General features: G+C 33.7%; 1 protein-coding gene across 1 annotated transcript; it reads left to right on the top strand.

Moving 5' to 3' along the window:
- The first annotated feature begins 264 nt into the window (after nt 1-264).
- On the top strand, nt 265-22,124 carry LOC143058522 (hillarin-like). The gene is made up of 8 exons (XM_076232031.1): nt 265-1,080; nt 12,220-12,447; nt 13,939-14,148; nt 16,245-16,415; nt 16,677-16,759; nt 17,098-17,241; nt 18,111-18,266; nt 19,143-22,124. The coding sequence occupies exons 1-8, from the start codon at nt 502-504 to the stop codon at nt 20,884-20,886; spliced, it is 3,315 nt and encodes a 1,104-aa protein (XP_076088146.1). The 5' UTR covers nt 265-501; the 3' UTR covers nt 20,887-22,124.
- The last annotated feature ends 67 nt before the right edge of the window (nt 22,125-22,191 follow it).

The following is a 22,191-nucleotide window of genomic DNA, read 5'->3' as shown; positions in this document are numbered from 1 at the left end:
TTTTAATCATACATTGTCCTGTAGAACGACAGGTGTGAAAGCATATTGGTTTTTTTTAACAGTTTACAACTGTGAAACTGGTAATAACTGTTGAAAACTTATTTTCATAATTTCGTTGAATCAAATTTTAATTCGGAACAATTATAATGTTCATACAGTATAATCGAAAGTAAACAGTTTTGTATATGCTGTACGACTTTTTTGTTTACCTTTGTTGTTTATCGACCGTAGTAGCGTCACGCTTCAATTATTTACCTGTCATACCTGTACAGGTATATTCATTGTTACTAATCATGGATCCCGTGTACGGGTGTCTGATAGATATATTGTCAAATTTTCTATGTGACTATTTGATAAATGGATTAACATGTGGTGGAATTAAGTTAAATACTGTTGTTTGATTGTTTTTGATTCTCATACAGGTAGGGACAGAGAATATTGGATTACACTTACGTTTACACCGTTGCCATCTACTGTTCTGGTGCTACAAACTAATTGAAAATGACAACCGCTTCAGAGGAAAGAGGATATCGCAGACTTTCATCGATATTTCAGGCACCAATACTTAACCCTAAATCATGCCACAGGTGCAAGGGGTCAGTTTATCAAGCAGAGAAAATGGGGCCTGTTCACGACGTTTTATTTCATAAGGCATGTTTCAAATGTGTGGATTGTGGCACCCATCTGAACATCAAAAATTATTTTTCGAACCAGCTTGAAGCCAATGACCGTGAGATATACTGCCATGCACATGTTCCTCGTGTTGGCGCAGCGAAGTACGATAAGAATGCACTGGGAATTAAACAGGCAGTGGACGTCCAGACTAACTACAAAAAACATTCTAGAAAACTAAATCCGCAGATACGAAAAGCGGGAACAATAAGAAATCCAAGCTTTGATTACCAAGCAATGGCCATCAGAACAGCAGTGTCGGCACCCAGTACAAGAAATTCTAAAGTGATAGAACCAATCGCAAATATCGATTCCAATGCATTGCATATCAAAGGTGCCATAGATGCTCAGCTGTTGACCAGAGGCAACCAATTCCCACATGACAAACATCACTTTCCTCCAAATATAGTAAGTATTGAAAATATTTAAACGTCTCCACATCTAAAACCACATTTGTGTACATGTTTTATCCTAATAATTGCCCGGCACGTTATTATCTTTATGTTGATGCACTAAAAAGAAAACGAATACTTAACGGTAATTGAGCTTTTGAACCATTGGTATACCTACAATTTTATGACAGACCTCACTAATTTTCAAAAATAGTAAAAACAGATACATGTAACTTGTCCAACACTATCAACAGGTCAAGGGCAACTCACGAAAAACACACTAAACTGTCGCCCAAGTGTCTTAAAATTTGTCAAGAGCAACCAAGTACTTCATGATGTATTCCATCAGTAAAGAAAACAGGTAAAAAATGTCAAATAACACTTTGTAGCTTCTGAAAAGCTGACTTCAAACTACCACATTACTAACAGATACATTGCTTGTTTAGTTTATAACAACATTATAGAAAGATCATACCAAGAAGTGAAAGATAAAATTAGAAGAAAAAAAAACAAAGACAAATTACCAAACAGGAAACATAAGACCTGAACACGAATATTGCAAATAACTGGGATTATTTCACGTGCTCTGGAAGGGTAAACTGTCAGTATTTCTGGTAGCGTCTAATTCTGTAGGACATTATAAAATAAACGTTGTGCACACAACCAAAAACATATTACACTCACATATCTCTATTATTGTCTTAGAGTAAAGCAAGCAAACTTATTTGTAATTTCGATTATTTATAAATGTATCAACTTTTCCTCAGTGGACCAGTGTTGTTCAATACATATTACAGCAGTTACGTTTAGGTATATAAAGTAATATGTTCCGGGTATGTGTTTTAATGTTTTTCTTCCTTGCATATGATGTTTCCATTGTCAGTAGGCTATAAAACTGGTAGTTATGTGCATTCATCCATTAAATATGATATGAATGTTCTGCATCGAAAATATATAAAACCGGTAACTAGAATGAGTAAGCTAGTATAACTTACATACCACACCATTAGTGTTACACACTACACTGCGTTCCAATTATTGACAGTAACTCATGAAACATTAGAGTTGTCTAATATTTACCCATTATACAGAAATGGAGTTGTAAGAAACACACAAGCACCAGGAATGGATAAATTGGTGCATTTTCACATCAAAAAGAATTCCTGTTTTAGTTTTTTCATGAGACAGTCTTTTTTTATATAAGAGATTTTTCTTGATGAATGTGGGGTTATCTTCCAGTTTAAAATCATAAAATTACTTAGTCTTTATCTTTATCACCAGAAAAATCGAGAGATACACCATAAGAGTTAAGGTCTGATTTTGGTTTTATTACATAAATCAGATGTTACATTGGTTTTCATCAATACGCAATTGAGATCATACATTTTGAACATGGCTTTCTAACACGTTTTTTTCGTCCTGAACATGAATGAAATATTTGCCACTGGACGTTAAGCAACCAACAATCAATTGTAACACGTTTTCACAAGTTCTATATATTATAGTAAACATTTTTGAATGTGACCTGCTACAAATACACTATTATGACACGACTTTGCTTATTATAATTCTAAAATCTAAAATCTTTTACTCTTGACCATGCATGGTCAGTTATAAGTACATGATTGTATGAAATGACCTTGCATTATATCATTCCATTTAAATCTTACTCTCATTACTTGTTTTTCAACCTTTTATCAGCTGACGTCTGTTGGTATAAAATATTAAATCTCACATAAATGTCTTCTATTGTATAAGTGAAAGAGGCCACATGATACCCGTTTAATTGAATGCCTGTAAGATTATCCTTGAAAAAAGAAATGGAACGCCTTTTGAACATATGTTTAGGTATTGTGAAGTTTTTATATTATCATTGTGAAATTGAGGCTTCAGTTTGAAGTCACGATTTGCCATCTTGACTGGTTTAATCACTTTGGTGGTGTCTTGAAGTCTCAGATTGTCATTCTATTTTTTTTTTCTACGGTGCCTTATAGTCGCAATTTGCCAACATGGTTTAATCATCTAGGTGGTGCCTTGAATTCTCATTTTGTCATCCTGTCTTGTTGAATAATATTCTTGGTGGTGTCTGAAGTATCGGTTTGCAATCCTCCCGGTTTGATCTTCTAAGTAATGCCTTGAATCCTCAGTTTGCCATCCTGTCCGGTTAAATCTTCTGTGTGGTGTCTTGAAGTATCGGGTTACCATCCTGTCCAGTTTGATCTTCTAATTGGTGCCTTGAATTGAAATGTGGTGTTTTGAAGCATAGATGTAATGTGGTGTCTAGAAGTTAAGTTTTGATATCCAATCCTATTTGATTTTCTCAGTAGTGCCCTGAAGTCGCAGTTTGCCATCCTATCCGGTATCATCAATATTCTTGATGGTGCCTTGAAGTCTTGGTTTGCCATCCCTTTTTGTTCAATCTTTTAGGACGCATCCTGAAGTGTCAATTTGTCATCTTGACTGCTCCTCAGGTTTAATCCACTATTTTCTACATTTGAATGCCTGTACCAAGTCAGGAATATGACAGTTGTTGTCCATTCGTTTGATGTGTTTTATCATTTGATTTTGCCATTTGATTAGGGACTTTCCGTTTTGAATTTTCCTCGGAGTTCAGTATTTTTGTGATTTAACTTTTTAGACTTAAACCAAGTTATTCGAATTGATGTGTCCTCTAACGGGCTGTAAAACTGTGAGAAAGCATATTAAAAACCAGGTTAATGTCGTCGGTCTAGTACATAGCCACAAAATTATAGCATACTCTTGAAAACTTAAAATCGTTATCCTACCGTTTTAAGAATCTTCGACATTTTTTGTCATACAAGTGTCATTATATTAATTTCACCTTTTGACCGATTTACAGGTAGTTTTCTATTCACAAAGAAGAAAAAGGTTTAAATATAACATTATGTCGATTTTCATTTATAAAACAAAATGATATTTAATGTATAGATTGAAAATAACCGTATAAGAAAGTCTTTAAATCTACATAAAAAGTCCATTACATGACTTAAAATGATCTGAAATCAATATGATGTTATTGACAAGCCGCAAGATTGAATCACATAAACCAATGTCATTTACTGACGAAAAGAAACGAAAGACCTAAAATTTTAATGTGAATTTCAATGCAGTCATTCTTTAAACGTTGCAATAATATCCTAATGTCGTTTACCTCAGTCTCAGGTACAAAACTGTATTACAGCTAATACATTAATGCTAGCAAGACAAATCTTTGTTTGGCTTGCTTGCTTTGCTTGTATCAATGTTTGCTCAAGCATGGCAATTAAGATAGGCGGGGCTTCAGCTTGTATACGTCATACTTAAATTTTATTGGACGTTATGTTTGAAGTTAAGGACAGTCACACTAAATTTTAAAACATCACAAGATGACAAATATAAAGCGCAATCGTAGAAATGGAAGCCAAAAAAAATGTATTTGTTTTTTTCTCGAAGATATGCATTTTTTATCCAACTGAAAAGACTGTCGTCAAGTACTTTTATTAAAACAAAAAAGCTATTCGAACACACCTACTCTGATTTCGAGTGATTCATTACATAGGTATTTCATTTGACCCATTCATTTCATCTTTTAGTACTGTGATTTTTTTATGTTATAACGTCAACCTGTAGCTTTGCTATATAAAAATGATAGAATCTGAAGCGAGATAATGTATCAAATATTCTTTCTTTGTACGTTTTCAACACAAAATATTCATCTCAAACACACCCTAACATAAGAAGGTGCACTTGATTTTCTAATAAAAGGGATAAATTAATTAGGGGGGATGACTTAATTATTTTATTTATTATGTCTATTGTTATTGAATATTGCGCACTTTGGATTAATTTTTGCTTGTAAACCTTCAAACTGATTATTTTTTGTTTATAGAGAAGGCGATAAGAGCTTTCTGTTATGTTTACTTTAGTAAGAAATTTTTTAAAAGTGAATAGAAACAAATAAAAGAACAATTTTCTTCTCAAATACGAGTGTTTTATTGTAAAAAACAACCATTTGCATAAGTTTTTAATTTATCTATTACATAGTTAAGTAGAACAGTTAGATATCAAGTCGACGACATGGTTATCTATCAAGTTGGATGAAGAAAATTCTTCCCTTTTTTTAAAAATTAATACAGACGGAGAACATATCAATCTATAAGTTTACTTATTTCCGTGTCTGTCCTTCCATTACGTGACTCAAGAAAAAAAAAATCAAAAAATTGGAAACAATTGTATCAAAAAGAGAAAATCGAGCGAACCTCCTTATGTTAGGGTGTGTTTGAGATGAATAATTTGTCTAAAAAACGCACAAAGGAAGAACATTTGATACATCATCTCGCTTCAGATTCTATCATTTTTATATAGCAAAGCTACAGGTTGACTTTATAACATAAAAAAAATCACAGTACTAAAAGATGAAGTATATGGGTCAAATGAAGTACCTATGTAATGAATCACTAAATCAGAGTAGGTGTGTTCGAATAGTTATTTTGCTTTTCTAAAAGTACTTGACGACAGTCTTTTCAGTTGGATGATGAAAATGCATATCTTCGAGAAAAAACAAATACATTTTTTGGCTTCCATTTCTACGATTTCGCTTTATATTTGTCATCCTGTGATGTTTAAAACTTAGTGTCCTTAACTTCAAACATAACCGTCCAATAAAATTTAAGTATGACGTATACAAGCTGAAGCCCCGCCTATCTTAATTGCCATGCTTGAGCAAACATTGATACAAGCAAAGCAAGCAAGCCAAACAAAGATTTGTCTTGCTAGCATTAATGTATTAGCTGTAAGTAAAATATCAGCAATACAAGTTCATTAAAATAATGGCTCGGGGATAAACAATTTATCTTAAATGTCAATTGAGGTGGATTGTGCGTTTACTTAGTTAAATGTAGATGTTTGCATGCATCGATGCTTAGATATGTATGTGTTAGGTTTTACTTTTACTCTCTGTACTCCTAAGTACTTGTACCACAAAGGACCGTGCGAAGAACATTTGAAGTAGCCATACTTCCTTTATATCTTTACCTATTTATATCCTTTTTGTTAACTGACTACCTTTTATATATACTTAATATATCCTTATTGAAGCGCTACTGCCATCTTATCCTTACCTTGTCCGTACATGCTTTTGAGTGTTTGCCAGTGGCGGATGTATCATACAGAACTTTCTATAAAGGGGGGAGGCACTGACTGACCTAAGTGGGATCCGCTCCAGTCATAAGTCTGTGATTCCATATACTATCAACCAAATATTTCTCACGAAAAGGGGGCCCGGGCTCCCTAGATCCGCCTATATTTACACCTTTTTTTTTTTTTATCGTAATCCGTGTCTGTACAGAAAACATGTTTTAGTAGCCCTTCTCCCCTTTCATCTTTACTTGTACCCGTACGAAGAACACGATTATGTATCCCTACTCTTTTTTCATCTTTACCTGAATACCACGTGCTATAAGACAAGGTCCGTTTTTCTGTTCTGAAGAGTAAATTGTTTTTGTATAATGCAATTTTGGACTGTACCAGATAAACTATCGGTCATAGATTTTTACTACTTTTAATGTTAAACTAATTATTATTTCATCAAACTTTTTGATTTGCAATATTTGTCCTTTAATTTAATTGCATTTACTTTCAAGTTGGTTAAGAATCCCTATAAAACGTTTTATTATATATATTTTAATTATAAGCCTTCTTATTGTCAAATTATTTCTATTTATTATGTCAGAATTACTTAGTCCTAACATGTCTATAATCCGCCATTCATTAACTTCCTTTGTTAATCTTTTGTGTTTTAAGTGTCATACGATAATCTCGTCTCTATTGTGAAATCGTAACCTAGCAAAGCTCTTAATTTTATTCTGTTTTCTGAAGTGTTTACTCCAGTTAGAGTCGGGCATCTGGCAACATCCGCTATATTTGTAAAATTACTTTTATTTGATTCAGAAATCATTAAATTCTTTATTACTGCAAACCGGGATTTGTGCCTAATTCTACCAGTGGAGTGAAAGCGAGCACTCTAAGGCAAGTGACTAGGTCCTAGTCAGTCTCTATTATTGGCATCGCCTATTTCTACAACCAGTCGTGTTGTATCTCGCTATCATCGTCATTCCAGAAGCCAGTTTCCCTGTTTCGCATCTCAAATATGTTCAGAGAAGATAACTCCAAAACTTGTGTTGGGATTTAAGAAGTCGGGGCCCACCGGAATGTTCCGTTGGTGAATTTATATAGGGCTGCATTTACTGGCCCGATAAATACGCCATGGTCGTTCCTTTTTATCGGTCGTCCATATTACAGTCTGATTTTTTTGGCCTGAATATACAATGATCGAAAAGCTAAAAATCAGTAAACAAGTAAAACCATACTGATTTCGTTTTCTTGACCACCACTTGATTTTTAATGATTTATTGGGCCATTTGTAGATAGATGTTCATTAAATGTTTAAACTACTAGGAGTTAAAACTATTTGGGAACTTTTATGGTATTGTTTTGTATACCAGTAAGTCATACATAATCTTTCGACACCAAGGCTGTTTTGATTGAGTTATTATTCTCTTCGCGTTAAGTTTCACCACTTTGAGAGACCGACAATAGAAGACGGACAATAAATTAAAATTCGGTCTTTATTGTCATCTGTCTTATAGTGTCGTATCATTCAAACTGGTAAATCTTAGTGCAAAGATAAAGATTATGATACTTATTCGATTTGTTTTCTTTTATTTTGGATTTATCTTTTTTCTTACCCATTGGACAATGAATAGACATGAAAAGGATGATACAATTTTATCTGATCTTTTCATGGGTAAACAGTTCGTTGTTCTAACACTAAATTATATGTATTCACCAGCCCTCGTCAATGGTTTTATTGAAGGGTCGAACTATTGACATATTTATTTTGTGAACGTGGGTGTGGGCATTTTTTTATAATTTTTTTCTTCATCAAATTAGTTGTTAAGTTGAGACCCATTTATACCATGTTGGTGATAAGTCAATAAACTTTGTAGAATGTACTATGTTGATAGACACTTAAGGTTGAATAAAGAATCAGCTACCTATCCCCTTTAGAAACTAGCTGTGTGATATTAGATCTCTTTTATCTAGGCTCGGATCTTGCATGCACAGAAGAAGTCTACGAGCATGATTTTTACACAAACAAAACCTTTTCTAGTTGAAACTTGTTTAACAAAAATACATATCTTGAAATGTTGTTAAAACATCTGTTTTATTCAGTGCGCATAAAGTTAATTTATGAAGTTTAATTACTTGATAAAATGAAATGCATCACTGCATTTGTGAAAATTAAACTTTCAAATAGCACAATTTTATATTTGATCAATGAACAAAACAAAAACAAAGCTCTCTCCAGTTTTATCCTAGAATTTAACGCTGAAAATCCTCCTTATTTTTTCTATCACGATGGATACAGTTTTATTGAGTAGAGAATTTTATAACTGAATTACGAATAACAAAGTTGAAATGAATTATGATTGATATATGATTGATTTTTACGTCACTTTTATCACTGTTGTGCTTTTTCGTGGCTGTCAAATTTTATTGATGGAGGAATCTGGAGTGCCCTTCTGTAGGAAAAATGACAATCCTAGTCAATTAAAATTGGGAGTCGAGTGCCCCTGTCCTGTGCGGGATTCGAACTCACAACCGAAGTGTTAACTGGCTAGTAATACAGTAGTACAGTCAGAGAATAACAAATAACAAGGTTGTGTTTTTTTTCTGACTGTTTATGACGTCTTTTACACTAAATCCATTGGTTGTTGGATGTGTACGGATTGGTAATTTGGTCTTAGATGCATGATTTTTTTCATTAGTTAGTGGCTTTGAACTAGCTGTAATTAACTGCGAGTACTCGCATGTCTATACCTAGTGTCTTTTTGTTGTTGGGATGTACAAGTACCCGGCCACGACCACTTGTATTTTTGTCCATCTGATGAGTTCAGCCTTTTTCAGCTGATTTATACAGTTCGTTCATATGTTGTACTGTTATACCACTGTCCCATGTTAGGGGAGAGTTTAGATCCCGCTAACATGTTTAACCCCGCCACATTATGTATGTATGTGCCTATCCCAAGTCAGGAGTCTGTAATTTAGTGGTTGTCGTCTGTTTATGTGTTAAATATTTGTTTTTGTTCATTTTTTGTACATAAATAAGGCCGTTATTTTTCTCGTTGGAATTGTTTTACATTGTCATTTCGGGGCCTTTTATAGCTGGCTATGCGGTATAGCTGACTATGCGGTATGCTGAAGGCCGTACGGTGACCTATAGTTGTTAATTTCTGTGTCATTTTGGTATCTTGTGGAGAGTTGTCTCATTGGTAATCATACCGCATCTTTTTTTTTATATTCGACTACTTAGACGAGACCCCAAACAAATTGTGACAACCGTAACCAAATTACAATGAGGTAGAATCAGTTTCCTTATATATATATTTTTTTATATACACCAGTATTAACATGCAGATTACCAACACAAAAATTTTTACAGCAGAGAAAAAAGGACGTTGTCTATATAGGACCTCCAATAATGAACAAAACCCATATTATGTCAGATATAAAAGTCCCGAAATGACTAGGGCCATTTCTTAAAAAGCGTTTTTAGTTTAAAAAGGTCAAAATGGATTACTTGATTATTATTGCCAAAGATGTTTTAGTCTGGGTTTACTGAGACGTCTGACAGTAGGGTTTCAGAACTAGTTGGAGAGAAAAGCTGCTGTAGACGACATACAAAAACAATTGTTTTGAATAAGAAGACAAAATCCTGTCGAATCTGTCACAGCTATAGTCGATATTAAGGTGTGTTAATGAGTCAAATAATTATATGAAAACACAACGTTTATTTTGATTTAATTAGTAATACTCTTAATCATAATAACAATATAAAAACTATGTGTAGTGGGCGGTTCGAGCTAAATTTTACATAACTATGTCAAGATTTTAAAAAGATTTTAAGAGATGTTAACTGAGATTTATTTTACGTCTTTTAAAATTTAAATACTTGTCATGCACGGGTGGGCGGTTCAACCTAGACAGATCAAATGAACAAATAGCTTAACATAAAAGACCATTTGCGTAAAATATTGAAATTATTTATATATACTTAAGCTCCCGATTATTATCATGTGGGTAGGTGTAGGCTATTCTTATGATGTCAGAAGACAAAAATCTTCGATCACGTATATTTTACTTTTTTTCTGCACAGTATAGACGTTGAATAAGTAATTGATAAATGATAGACGACGATAATTCAAGATGTAATTTAAAATACACTTCATTTTTAAAACCTTATTTCGTCCGTATGATAAGTTTTGTAAGACCACAATTTAATAGGTTGATATTTAAATACTAAACAGTGCATATTATAATTTGTTATGTAGTTGCTGTATAACAGAGGATAATGTACTATTAGAAACAATTTTTGAACTTGCTAAATAATGTGTTTCGCGCACTTTTAAAAGTATTTATTTTTTATGACCAGAATATTGTGAACTATTATTTCGTTTAAATGCAACTTGCCAAGTTGTACTATTACTAAAAAGAATTTGAATATAGATCAATATAATATAGCTCATCCCCCGCCACATACTTCATCTGCCTGTCCCAAGTCACCGAGAAGCCTGACAGTGTTATTCAGAGATTCTTTTGGTTGCTAAAAAAGGGACGAAAGATACCAGCGGGACAGTCAAACTCATAAATCGAAAATAAACTGACAACGCCATGGCTTAAAATGAAAAATATAAACAGACAAACAATAGTACACATGACACAACATAGAAAACTATAGAATAAATAAAGGCAACAGTATACCGCTGTTCAAAACTCATAAATCCATGGATAAAAAACAAAATCGGGGTAACAAACTAAAACCGAGGGAAACGCATTAAATATAAGAGGAGAATAAGCAACACGAACCCCACCAAAAACTAGGGGTGGTCTCAGGTGCTCCGGAAGGGTAAGCAGATCCTGCTCCACATGTGGCACCCGTCGTGTTGCTATCTGCCGTATTGGCATTTCGTTTTTAAAATCTAGATATGGGGTCTACAAAAAACATAGAGTTGTCTGATCAATATGTCAAAAGTCTGACTCGCCCCGTCTAGAAAAATTGTAAAGTAGTTTCAGACGCCATGATTGATTGAACTGCGACTAACACCATATTCCAGATGTTATATACAAAAATTAATTACTACAGAGACATACACAGGACCACGTACATTAACATGTAAAGGGGATTATAAAAGACCAATAGACAAAATAAGTTAAGAAAAACTATATAAACTTTACAATCGCTGAAAAAAGAAAATTCTGTTTGAAGAATGTTTACAGTAACTTAGAACTTTTATAACCTGTTGTACACCATGTCATGCTATGGTATAATGCTGGTTGTACACCATGTCATGCTATGGTATCATTTTGGCAGCCGAATTTCTTATACGATTGAGGATGATACTTTTTGGATTAATCAATCAAAAAATAAAAAAATCTAGCAATCGTTCATTTTAAAACTCGTATTGCCCCAAAACAAATATAGCATAGGAAAAGGGTAAAGCAGAATACACCTAAATGTAGTGTGTTATCCTTTGTATAAATAATTGTTCACACTTTTTTTCTCCCAAACATAAATAAAATAAAAGAGCACGAACTAATACAAATAACCAACATAGAGCAACTATATAACTACATGAAAACATAGAGCAACTATATAACTACATGAAAACATAGAACAACTATATAACTACATGAAAACATAGAGCAACTATATAACTACATGAAAACATAGAACAACTATATAACTACATGAAAACATAGAGCAACTATATAACTACATGAAAACATAGAGCAACTATATAACTACATGAAAACATAGAACAACTATATAACTACATGAAAACATAGAACAACTATATAACTACATGAAAACATAGAGCAACTATATAACTACATGAAAACATAGAACAACTATATAACTACATGAAAACATAGAGCAACTATATAACTACATGAAAACATAGAACAACTATATAACTACATGAAAACATAGAGCAACTATATAACTACATGAAAACATAGAGCAACTATATAACTACATGAAAACATAGAACACTTTTCGAATTGAATTAAGTATTTACTTTTGTTCTTTTAGTACAAAAAGCGACAACGCCTCATAGATGCACAGAAGAAATTAGAAGAAGAACTGAGAAAAGAGGAAGATGCCGTGATAGATGAAATGATGAAAAAACGATCAGAAGAAAATAATAAGCTTTCAGAGGAAATAAAGAAAGAATGGGAAGTCAGACTGAAAGAGCTGACGGAGAAATTTGACAAAGAAATGGGCAAAAAAAGTAAAAAGCTTAGAGATTCAGAGAAAAAGGTACTTTAAAATGTTTAAGATTGAAATAAATAGAATCCTCAAGTATAAAGGGAAACATTTTGAGCGAGACTACTAACTCTTAAATGTGCATTGACCATGAGGTCTTCGTGGAGCTGTAGATCTGAAACTTTTTTTCGAACATAATATTTGTAAGCTTTTTAAACTTTTTTAAAGGATCACCAAAGTCGAACCCTCGTAGGAACATGTTATTGCAGCATTGCAAGTAACTGGCATTTAAAAGCTGCAGTTTTCAGTTTTCAGCTTTAACAGTTTGCGTAGGATTGATTAACTTGCGAGGGTAGGGACAGTTGTAACATCTGGTTAGGAGTGCCTTACAAGGCGAGGATATCACATAATGATATATCATTTAAACATAAACAAATAAAACTATTGAATGAACATTGTTGATATGATAAAAACTTCAAAAACCAAATGACAAATTTGTATTTTATTTAGCGGTCATATTTTAGTTTGACAGGAATATCCAAGAGAGCGTGAGAATTTGTTTGTCTATTTTCACCTTTACGGGATCCCAGTAAGAGTAACTCCTTTTACTAATATAAGCAAATGTATACGGTATCTTGGATATAGAGGAATTCAATTAACAACAATTCAGATAAAAACTTGAGATAAGATGTCTTTAAAATAAAATGATATTCACTTTGATTCGGCTACAGTAAACAGTGAAACCTTTTACCCAATTTACTTAGTGTATTACACATTCCTTACTTGACCTGAAGAGTTTATTTGTCTATTGCACAAAATAGGCTAAATATGATAACAAAATACGTATAATTCTTCCCTAGATACATAGATTTGATTTGCAAGTGTGTTTGTTTACCCGTAGAAAGGGGAGGATGAAGCGATCCCGCCACATTCTTTAAGTGCGTGTCTCCAAGTTCGAAACTTTTTATCCAGCGGTTGTTGTTTGTTGATGTCTGCCAAAATAGTTTTTCTTTTTATAGTTTTAACATTTGGTTGTTTCTATTCTCAAAGTTATATTTAGGAGGATATTTGGATTGACATCAATAACCCCATTCCTCCCCTAGGAGACAGATTTGCTTTCTGATATCTCCCCTTGTGTCGTTGCCAATAATAAAACAGCAATATTGAATATAAGTAGTATTTAAAACAAATTTAAAGCACTTTGTTGTTGACAAAGTATGAACTGAATGTTTTCTCCAGTTCCTTTTCAATCACTTGAAAAGGTTAATACTGCTAATGAAAATGAAATAAGATAAGTAAAGGAGAACAGCATTCTAAGACATTTTCATTTAATTTCGGGGCCTTTTATAGCTGATTATGCGATATGGGCTTTGCTCATTGTTGAAAGCCGTATGGTGACCTATAGTTGTTAATTTTTTGTCCTTTTGGTCTCTTGTGGAGAGTTGTCTCATTGGCAATCATACCACATCTTCTTTTTTATATTTTCAGAAGAACACATATACGTTATCAACAGTTATAGCAATTCTGTTTATATTTTCATTATAGCTGATGACTGTTAACTTTGAAAACCAGAAAAGAGAATTGGGAAATATAATAGAAAGAAAAAAGGCAGAAAAGAGACAAAACATGACAATACGTGTACGAGAAAAAGAACAAAGAAAAATGGCGCATTTGGTTGAAAAACAGAGTCAGCAAATGTTACAGCTGTTGGCCGCCAAACAAGAAGAATTAAAACAGGAAGTGGCTCAGGAACTGGTATGTGTTTGTTTGTCTTATTTGTATTTTTCTGTTAAAATAACAAGAACAAATGTAGTGATACTTATATTTACTTTACCAAAGGTAGATGACTACGAGAATGTCTGACTTAATACACCTATTGATCCCTCTGAATGTCACTCACCTGTACATCAATCTGAATGTTACACACCTATACATCCATCTGAATGTCATACACCTGTACATCCGTCTGAATGTCATACACCTGTACATCCATCTGAATGTCACACACCTATACATCCATCTGAATTTCATTCACCTGTACATCCGTCTGAAGGTCATACACCTGTACATCCATCTGAATGTCACATACCTGTACATCCATCTGAATGTTACACACCTATACATCAGTTTGAATGCAATAACCCTTAACATCCATCTCGATGTTACACACCTATACATCAATCTGAATGCAATACCCCTGAACATCCATCTGAATGTTACACACCTATACATCAATCTGAATGCAATACCCCTGAACATCCATCTGAATGTTACACACCTATACATCTATCTGAATGCAATACCCCTGAACATCCATCTCGATGTTACACACATATACATCAATCTGAATGCAATACCCCTGAACATCCATCTCAATGTTACACACCTATACATCAATCTGAATGCCATACCCCTGAACATCCATCTCAATGTTACACACCTATACATCAATCTGAATGCAATACCCCTGAACATCCATCTCAATGTTACACACCTATACATCAATCTGAATGCAAAACCCCTGTACATCCATCTGAATGTCACACACCTGAACATCCATCTGAATCCAATACACCTGTCCATCCATCTGAATGTCACACACCTGTACATCCATCTGAATGTCATACACCTGTACATCCATCTGAATGTCACACACCTGTACATCCATCTGAATCCAATACACCTGTCCATCCATCTTAATGTCACACACCTGTACATCCATCTGAATGTCATACACCTGTACATCCATCTGAATGTCACACACCTGTACATCCATCTGAATGTTACACACCTATACATCCATCTGAATGTCACACACCTGTACATCCATCTGAATGTCACACACTTATACATTCATCTCAATGTCCCACACCTGTACAACCATTTGAATGTCATACACCTGTACATCCATCTTAATGTCATACACCTGTACATCCATCTGAATATCACACACCTGTACAACCATCTGAATGTCACACACCTGTACATCCATCTGAATGTCACACACCTGTACATCCATCTGAATTTCATACACCTGTACATCCATCTGAATGTCACAAACCTGCACAACCATCTGAATGTCACACACCTGTACATCCATCTGAATGTCACACACCTGTACATCCATCTGAATGTCACAGACCTGTACATCCCTCTGAATGTCATACACCTGTACAATCATCTGTAGGTCATACACCTGTCCATCTATCTGAATGTCATAAACCTGTCCATCCATCTGAATGTCACACACCTGTACATCCATCTGAATGTCACGCACCTGTACATCCATCTGAAGGTCACACATCTGTACATCCATCTGAATGTCACACATGTACATCCATCTGATTGTCACACACCTGTACATTCATCTGTGACATTCCGTAATCCATCTGAATGTCACTCACCTATACATCCATCAAAATGTCACTCACCTGTACATCTATGTGAAGGTCATACACCTGTACATCCATCTGAATGTCACACACCTGTACATCCATCTGAATGTAATACACCTGTACATCTATCTGAATGTCATACACCTGTACATCCATCTGAAGGTCACACACCTGTACATCCATCTGAATGTCACACACCTGTACATCCATCTGAATGTCACACACTTATACATTCATCTCAATGTCACACACCTGTATATCAATCTGAATGTCACACACCTGTACATTCATAAACTTGAACATCTATAGGAATGCTACATACCAGTACATAATTCGAATACATAGCTGTATTTCTAACTATATGACACAACTTGTACATCTATCTGAATGCCATCTTTCTGTTTAACAATCTCATTTGAATCATAGTTTATTCATTTGTTTTTTTTTTTAATTTAGCCTACAAATGGAGACATTTCCGAGCCTGATGTTATAGAAAATGTTATGGAAGCTTTAAACTTAGAAGTCACAACTACAGAATTACCACCGCCCCATCCACCAAGTTGTAGGAAAAAGGATCTGTTTTCAGATGTTAGTGTGTTCAACGAAATCGACAACCAAGTTATTCAGGTTTGTTCTGAATTTTATAGTTTAGATTTAGTTTAATCCTTTTTGATATTTCGTTTTATAAGTAAGCATATCTTCTGAATATTTAAGCAATAGTTTTGTGACTGTTAGCATATCATTTTCTGAATGTCTAAGCAAATATGTGTTTCAAAATGATTTCTCTTCCAAGTGTTATGCCAGAATTCATCACTTTTTAATTGACATTATGCTACAACCATGTTTAACAACAGGGGTTCATGCTTCTTTTCCCCCCCCGTCTTTTAGGTGGCAAAAGATGATCATCTGACATATACAGACATGATGGAGAAAATGACAGGAAATCTACCAAATGACATCGACAAAGCAAGGTATCTATCGTTATATAGCTTATCACAGCTAAAGGACCTAAAATTGTTTTACAGTGTCGATATCATTTTCCGTTCCCTTCCTAATGATTTGCTAATCGATTTTCTTTTTAGATCCCTGGTATCCACTGTTTCCTTTAATTTGAGAAAAACTTATCATATCAAGTACACATAGCCCCTTTTCATCTAAAAATTGCCAAAAGTCTTTCTGACAAGCATAGTCAAGTCTGTATGGTCTTTTAATAAATGCTATTGTCGAAGATAACATAGGGTTTTTTATGAATAAAGTTAGACAAATCTCTTTTTGTGGATCAAGATACATTAAGTCTTTCCTCTTACAGGGCAATCTATAGATGGATAACTGTGAAGGATTTAAATATCATGGAATTTGAAGAAGCAATAGATTCCAATACTCCTTTGGGATTGTTAAAGGGCATTAAGTTTGGAACAGAAACATACCATGTTTTGTTCATGCGATTGTGCAGGTGAGTGGCTAATTACAATGTCGCTGATATGTCTAATAGGTATGTTAATTTTAAAAATTTAGCCCCAATATAACATGATGTTTATTCAATCATCAAAACCAGATATATTTGTGATTATTTAATAAAGAACCTTGGCCTCAGTGGTCGTAGTAGTTCTTATACAGTGATCTGTTGCCTGTCAACTTTGATGTTTTATTTTTCAAATAACAAAATTACCGACCTCCAAAATAAATCTCAAACGGAAAGTCCCTAATCAAATGATATAATCTCAAAAACTGCCATATTTCTGACTTGTTATAGGTATGTACTTGTAATTGTGGATTTATCCTTGATTATAAAGCTAGCGTAACCTCTTACTTGTATGACATTAGCATATAACTCCATTCTATTGACAGCAAAGTGTGAACAAAACAAACATAAGGTAAAAATGTCAAAAATAAAGGGATTCCGCTCTTCAGAAGTTCCGATCGACTCTGATATTAATTGAATGGATGTTCGTATTTCCCAACAAAATCGGTAGTTTTAACCTGGTGCTCCATCTTCCTCTATTTATAAAAACTGACTGTCAATAGCCAATAGTGCAAGAGTCATTAAACACAACCAATCTATTGTTAATTTCATAACGGAATTGATCATTCACATATCAAAGCGAGGTATATATTTTCAATACATGCGTTTGTTCTGGCTAATACTTAATGGAGGCCATCTATAATGCAGATCTACACATATTTTTATCATGAACATTTTTGTAGATCTGTTAATTTGTTATCAGCATTTGATTTGCAACAATATATTGTTCTCCGATCGTAAAGGAACGAATTAAACAAATAAATAAAATCTAAAGAAGTTTATATTTGTTTCTATTGTAGTTATGCGGGTTTACACTGTAAAGAGATAAAGGGTCATTCTAAAAGTGTTGGTTATGAACCAGGTATGAAAATAGAACCAGAAAGTTTTCAGAATACCTGGAATGCTGTGCTTATAGATGGTGACTGGAGATTAGTACAGTGTAACTGGGGTGCTAGGTACGTGGGATGTTAAATTAGACCAATTTGCATTACAACATGACACTATTCGATGTAATTTCGTCTAAAGTTGGATTAGAAATGAAATTAAAAACATACAAGTACAGTTTGTGTTTTAAAATCAAAATATGATTTGCAGCCATTAAAACAGATTTTTCCATATTCACAATGTTAAACATAGAGTATGATAGTTTCATGCAAACTTATTCTACTATATTCTAAAAAATAATGGTTTCAAAATTTGTGGACAGACAACTTACCGAGTTTGATATATTAAGGCAACAGTAGTTTACCGATGTTCACACGTCTTAAATCGATTAAAAAGATTCATATCAAAGAAACAAACAAAACTTGGTACACTTGTATAAATTCCAAAAAGATCAAGACAAAATGTGTTGACATGATAAGTGTATCTTTCTGTGCATGTATCAACCACAATGCGAGTTCACACTCAGTGAAAACGTCACAATCGGGAAAAGGACATAGTCGATAAAACTACAAATCAAACATATTTAGTTATTGGACCCAAGGTCGAGAAAAAATGTTGTCCATGAGCGGAGTGTATATGGATCTGCCTCTTAATGAAGGAATTAGTGCTGCTAGAAATACTATTGTCTTTATTGACGAAAAATTAATTCATATCTTCCTGCTTTGTTATGAAATCAATAATATTTCAATATCCATGCAATTAATATGTCCAAAATAAATGCTTGATTGCGTGAATGTAATAATATCTTGAAATAATGTTGCTAACACAAATATCCTTTACTGGTCGATTTTCAATTAAGCAGTTTCGTCTTACGTTTTACAAATTACCTTAACCTTAAAATCTAATTTCGATAATGACACAGCTATAATTTTGTTTTGTTATTATAGACACTTGGTTCTGAACAAAGATAAGAAAAAACAAGATTCTCCAAGAGAAAAAGAGAAGGAGAGAAAAGAAGCAGAGAAAAAAGAACAAGAAAGAAAGGAAGCTGAAAAGAGGGAACAGGAGAGAAAAGAAGCTGAGAAACAGAAGATAGATGGAGAAAACGATGGAGAAAATGGAGATGCGACAGAAAATGGTAAAGGTGACGAAACAAAGGTGAATGACACAATACGATATCAGTATGACGAGCATTACTTCCTTACAGATCCTGATGAATTCATTCAAGAATTCTGGCCTAATGAGCCAGAGTGGCAATTATTGGAAAAACCAATAACCAAAGAGGAATTTGAAGAGCTTCCCTTTGTCCGATCTGTATTCTTCCATTTTGGGATGCATTTTGACCGAGGATTGAAGGCAGTGGTTGAAACATCGGACAGAGGAGGATGTGATGTCAGACTTAAGGTCAATGAAAAACTTGAAAATGATATTGTATTTTTCTACCAGCTACGCTTTGCGGACAGGGAACGTCGACACGAGGCTGGTTACCGTGGTGCTTACTTAGAACGGTTTGTATACATGACAATGATTGATAACACAGTCATGTTTAGCGTGCACGTGCCAACGCCAGGCGAATACTTCTTTGAAGTGTTTGCCAATCGACTTGATGAAGCAGAAGGTTCAAAAGGTAATGCCTCTGATGGTGTAGTATCATCATTTAGATTGAAGTGTGCTTGTAAATTTAAAATCGTTTGCAAAACTCTTGTTGGTAAAATGCATCCATTACCGGAATGTGCTGCAGGTGAATGGGGTCCCAAAAAGGGAAAACGGCACTTTGGAATCAAAGCTATATCAGTTAAGCATCAAGACAAAGATCATGAAACTATTTCAGACGACTCCAGCGAAACAACATCTTTGAAATCAGACACAGAAGTAATTGATACCCAATTAAAAGATACCCCAGAAAATCCGAAGGGTGGAATTGTTAATGTCAATGAAACAGTGGATTTAGTGTTTAAGTTGACAAAGCCATTACAATTTGTAATCAAGTTGAGAATGAACTCAGTTGAAAGTAAGGCTTTGGATCCCTTCGTACACCACACAGTAGAGAAGGGTTCAACATTGAGAATTACAGTATCACCTCCACAAACGGGACAATATGGAATAGATGTGTACGCTAGACCGCTTGATTCTCACGACAAAAAACTTTCACATGCATTTAAATATCTCTTGAATTGTTTAAAGGTGACGGAACCGGTGGAAATTCCAAAGATAAGACCGAAAACAACCCCGAAACGTGATTCACAATGGGGACCGTCTCCTATGTTTGAAGAGCTTGGAATGAGAACTGTTTCTCATAGCGAACCAAAAATAGAGTGTTCAGAATCAAATCAAATTACAATTGAAGTGTTTGTTCCACGATCAGTTTCCGTTTCTCATCAGTTTCTTCGTGAACCTGGTGGTGATATTCGTGATCAAGTGGCAATGGCAAGACAAGAATCAAATCCAGAGAAAACTTTCTTTAAAGTTACTCTCCCTGAGACTGGCAATTACATGTTGGCAATATATGCTCGCCTAAGGGATGGAGAATCCAGGAATCTCTCAAACGTTTATAACTATCTAATTGTGTATAGAAAATCGCCTGTACCTGAAACTGCGCCTTTGGCAAAAGGCGGAGATAGAAAGTCGTCTGGTAGTTCTATATTTAGAAAGGGATTGTTCAAGAAAACTGAAAAAGACAAGCAAAAATAAATAAACTAATAACATTGTATCATTATAATTCTATACACATGACAGTAACAATATTACTCAAACCGGTTTTTTATATATTATTTATACTTTTATACCAACTGCCATTCGAATGCAATGTTTCATACTATAGGGAAAAGTTCTATGCATCATTAGTTATACCTTTGCAATATATCAGGTAATGACACTGTGGTAGAAGCTTTTATCTATTATGTATGCAGGGTAAGGTTTCAGGGTTTCATCGACAAATAATCATGATTTGTCGGTATTTATTCTATTATTTAAATGAATACAAATATGATTTCGGAAGTAGTCAAATAAAAACCAAAGGTTCCATGAAAGGGCATAAATTGTAATGATTATAAATGCATGCATCATTTTAACACATGCAATGTCATAAAAGGAATTTATAAATACCTATTTACGAATTTACTGCAAAGTGCAATTAAGTGTTTGATGTTCTGTTTAATTGATATTAGAATTGAACTTAATTTTAAAACGACTTGTACACAATATCCATAATATATTGCTTTTTGTGGTTTGTTTTGTTTATAAGTAATATGTTTTTAATATATTTTGACAACAGTAAAAAAAATGTTAAAACTAGATTGAAAAGTATGATTGGAACAAGAAACATATTTCCAAAGATTATTTTTATTTTTACCAAGTATATCATTATTACCGTCATGGTTAGAAGACAGTAGTTATAGAGAAAACTTTAAAAGTAGTATCAAAACGGCCTAACATTCTGTTCATTAATTAAAATAGACTGTGTCAGTGATAGAAAATGTAGTTGATTTGCAAAAAATGAAAGTAGTTACTGATTATTACAGAAGAATTCAAAAAGTTTATTGATGCATAATAATCACGTGATAATTTGATTTGTAAAATGGTTCATACAATTAGTATGTAAGTTAACTTATATCAAAATGAATGTAACAGTTTTACATGTGTTACGTGTTAGATAATGTTGTTACAAGTACAAACGCTTAATTAATATTTTATTGATATTGCATTTAATATATGATATTAATATATTGCGTTTATTTTAAATGATTTGTGAACATTTCACATTTGTGGTTTGTTTGTTAATGTTGAGTTTATCAGATTATTTACATCTTGTTTTGTTGACATCATATAAGATATGGTATTAATCCTTATTTGGTGCGTATCTTTATAGTTTGTAGTATCTACCTTAATGATATTCTGGATGCATTGAACCATTAAAACATATAACCTGTTTTTATTTCATCAGATACATCGTTTGTTGTGCTTGATCTTCTCACAGTGTTGTAAATAGAAGCAGCA

The sequence above is a fragment of the Mytilus galloprovincialis genome, chromosome 1 (genome assembly GCF_965363235.1).
Source record: "Mytilus galloprovincialis chromosome 1, xbMytGall1.hap1.1, whole genome shotgun sequence".
NCBI lineage: Eukaryota > Metazoa > Mollusca > Bivalvia > Mytilida > Mytilidae > Mytilus > Mytilus galloprovincialis.
The sequence above is the reverse complement of the archived record's forward strand: the minus strand, read 5'-3'. Positions and strand labels throughout refer to the sequence as shown.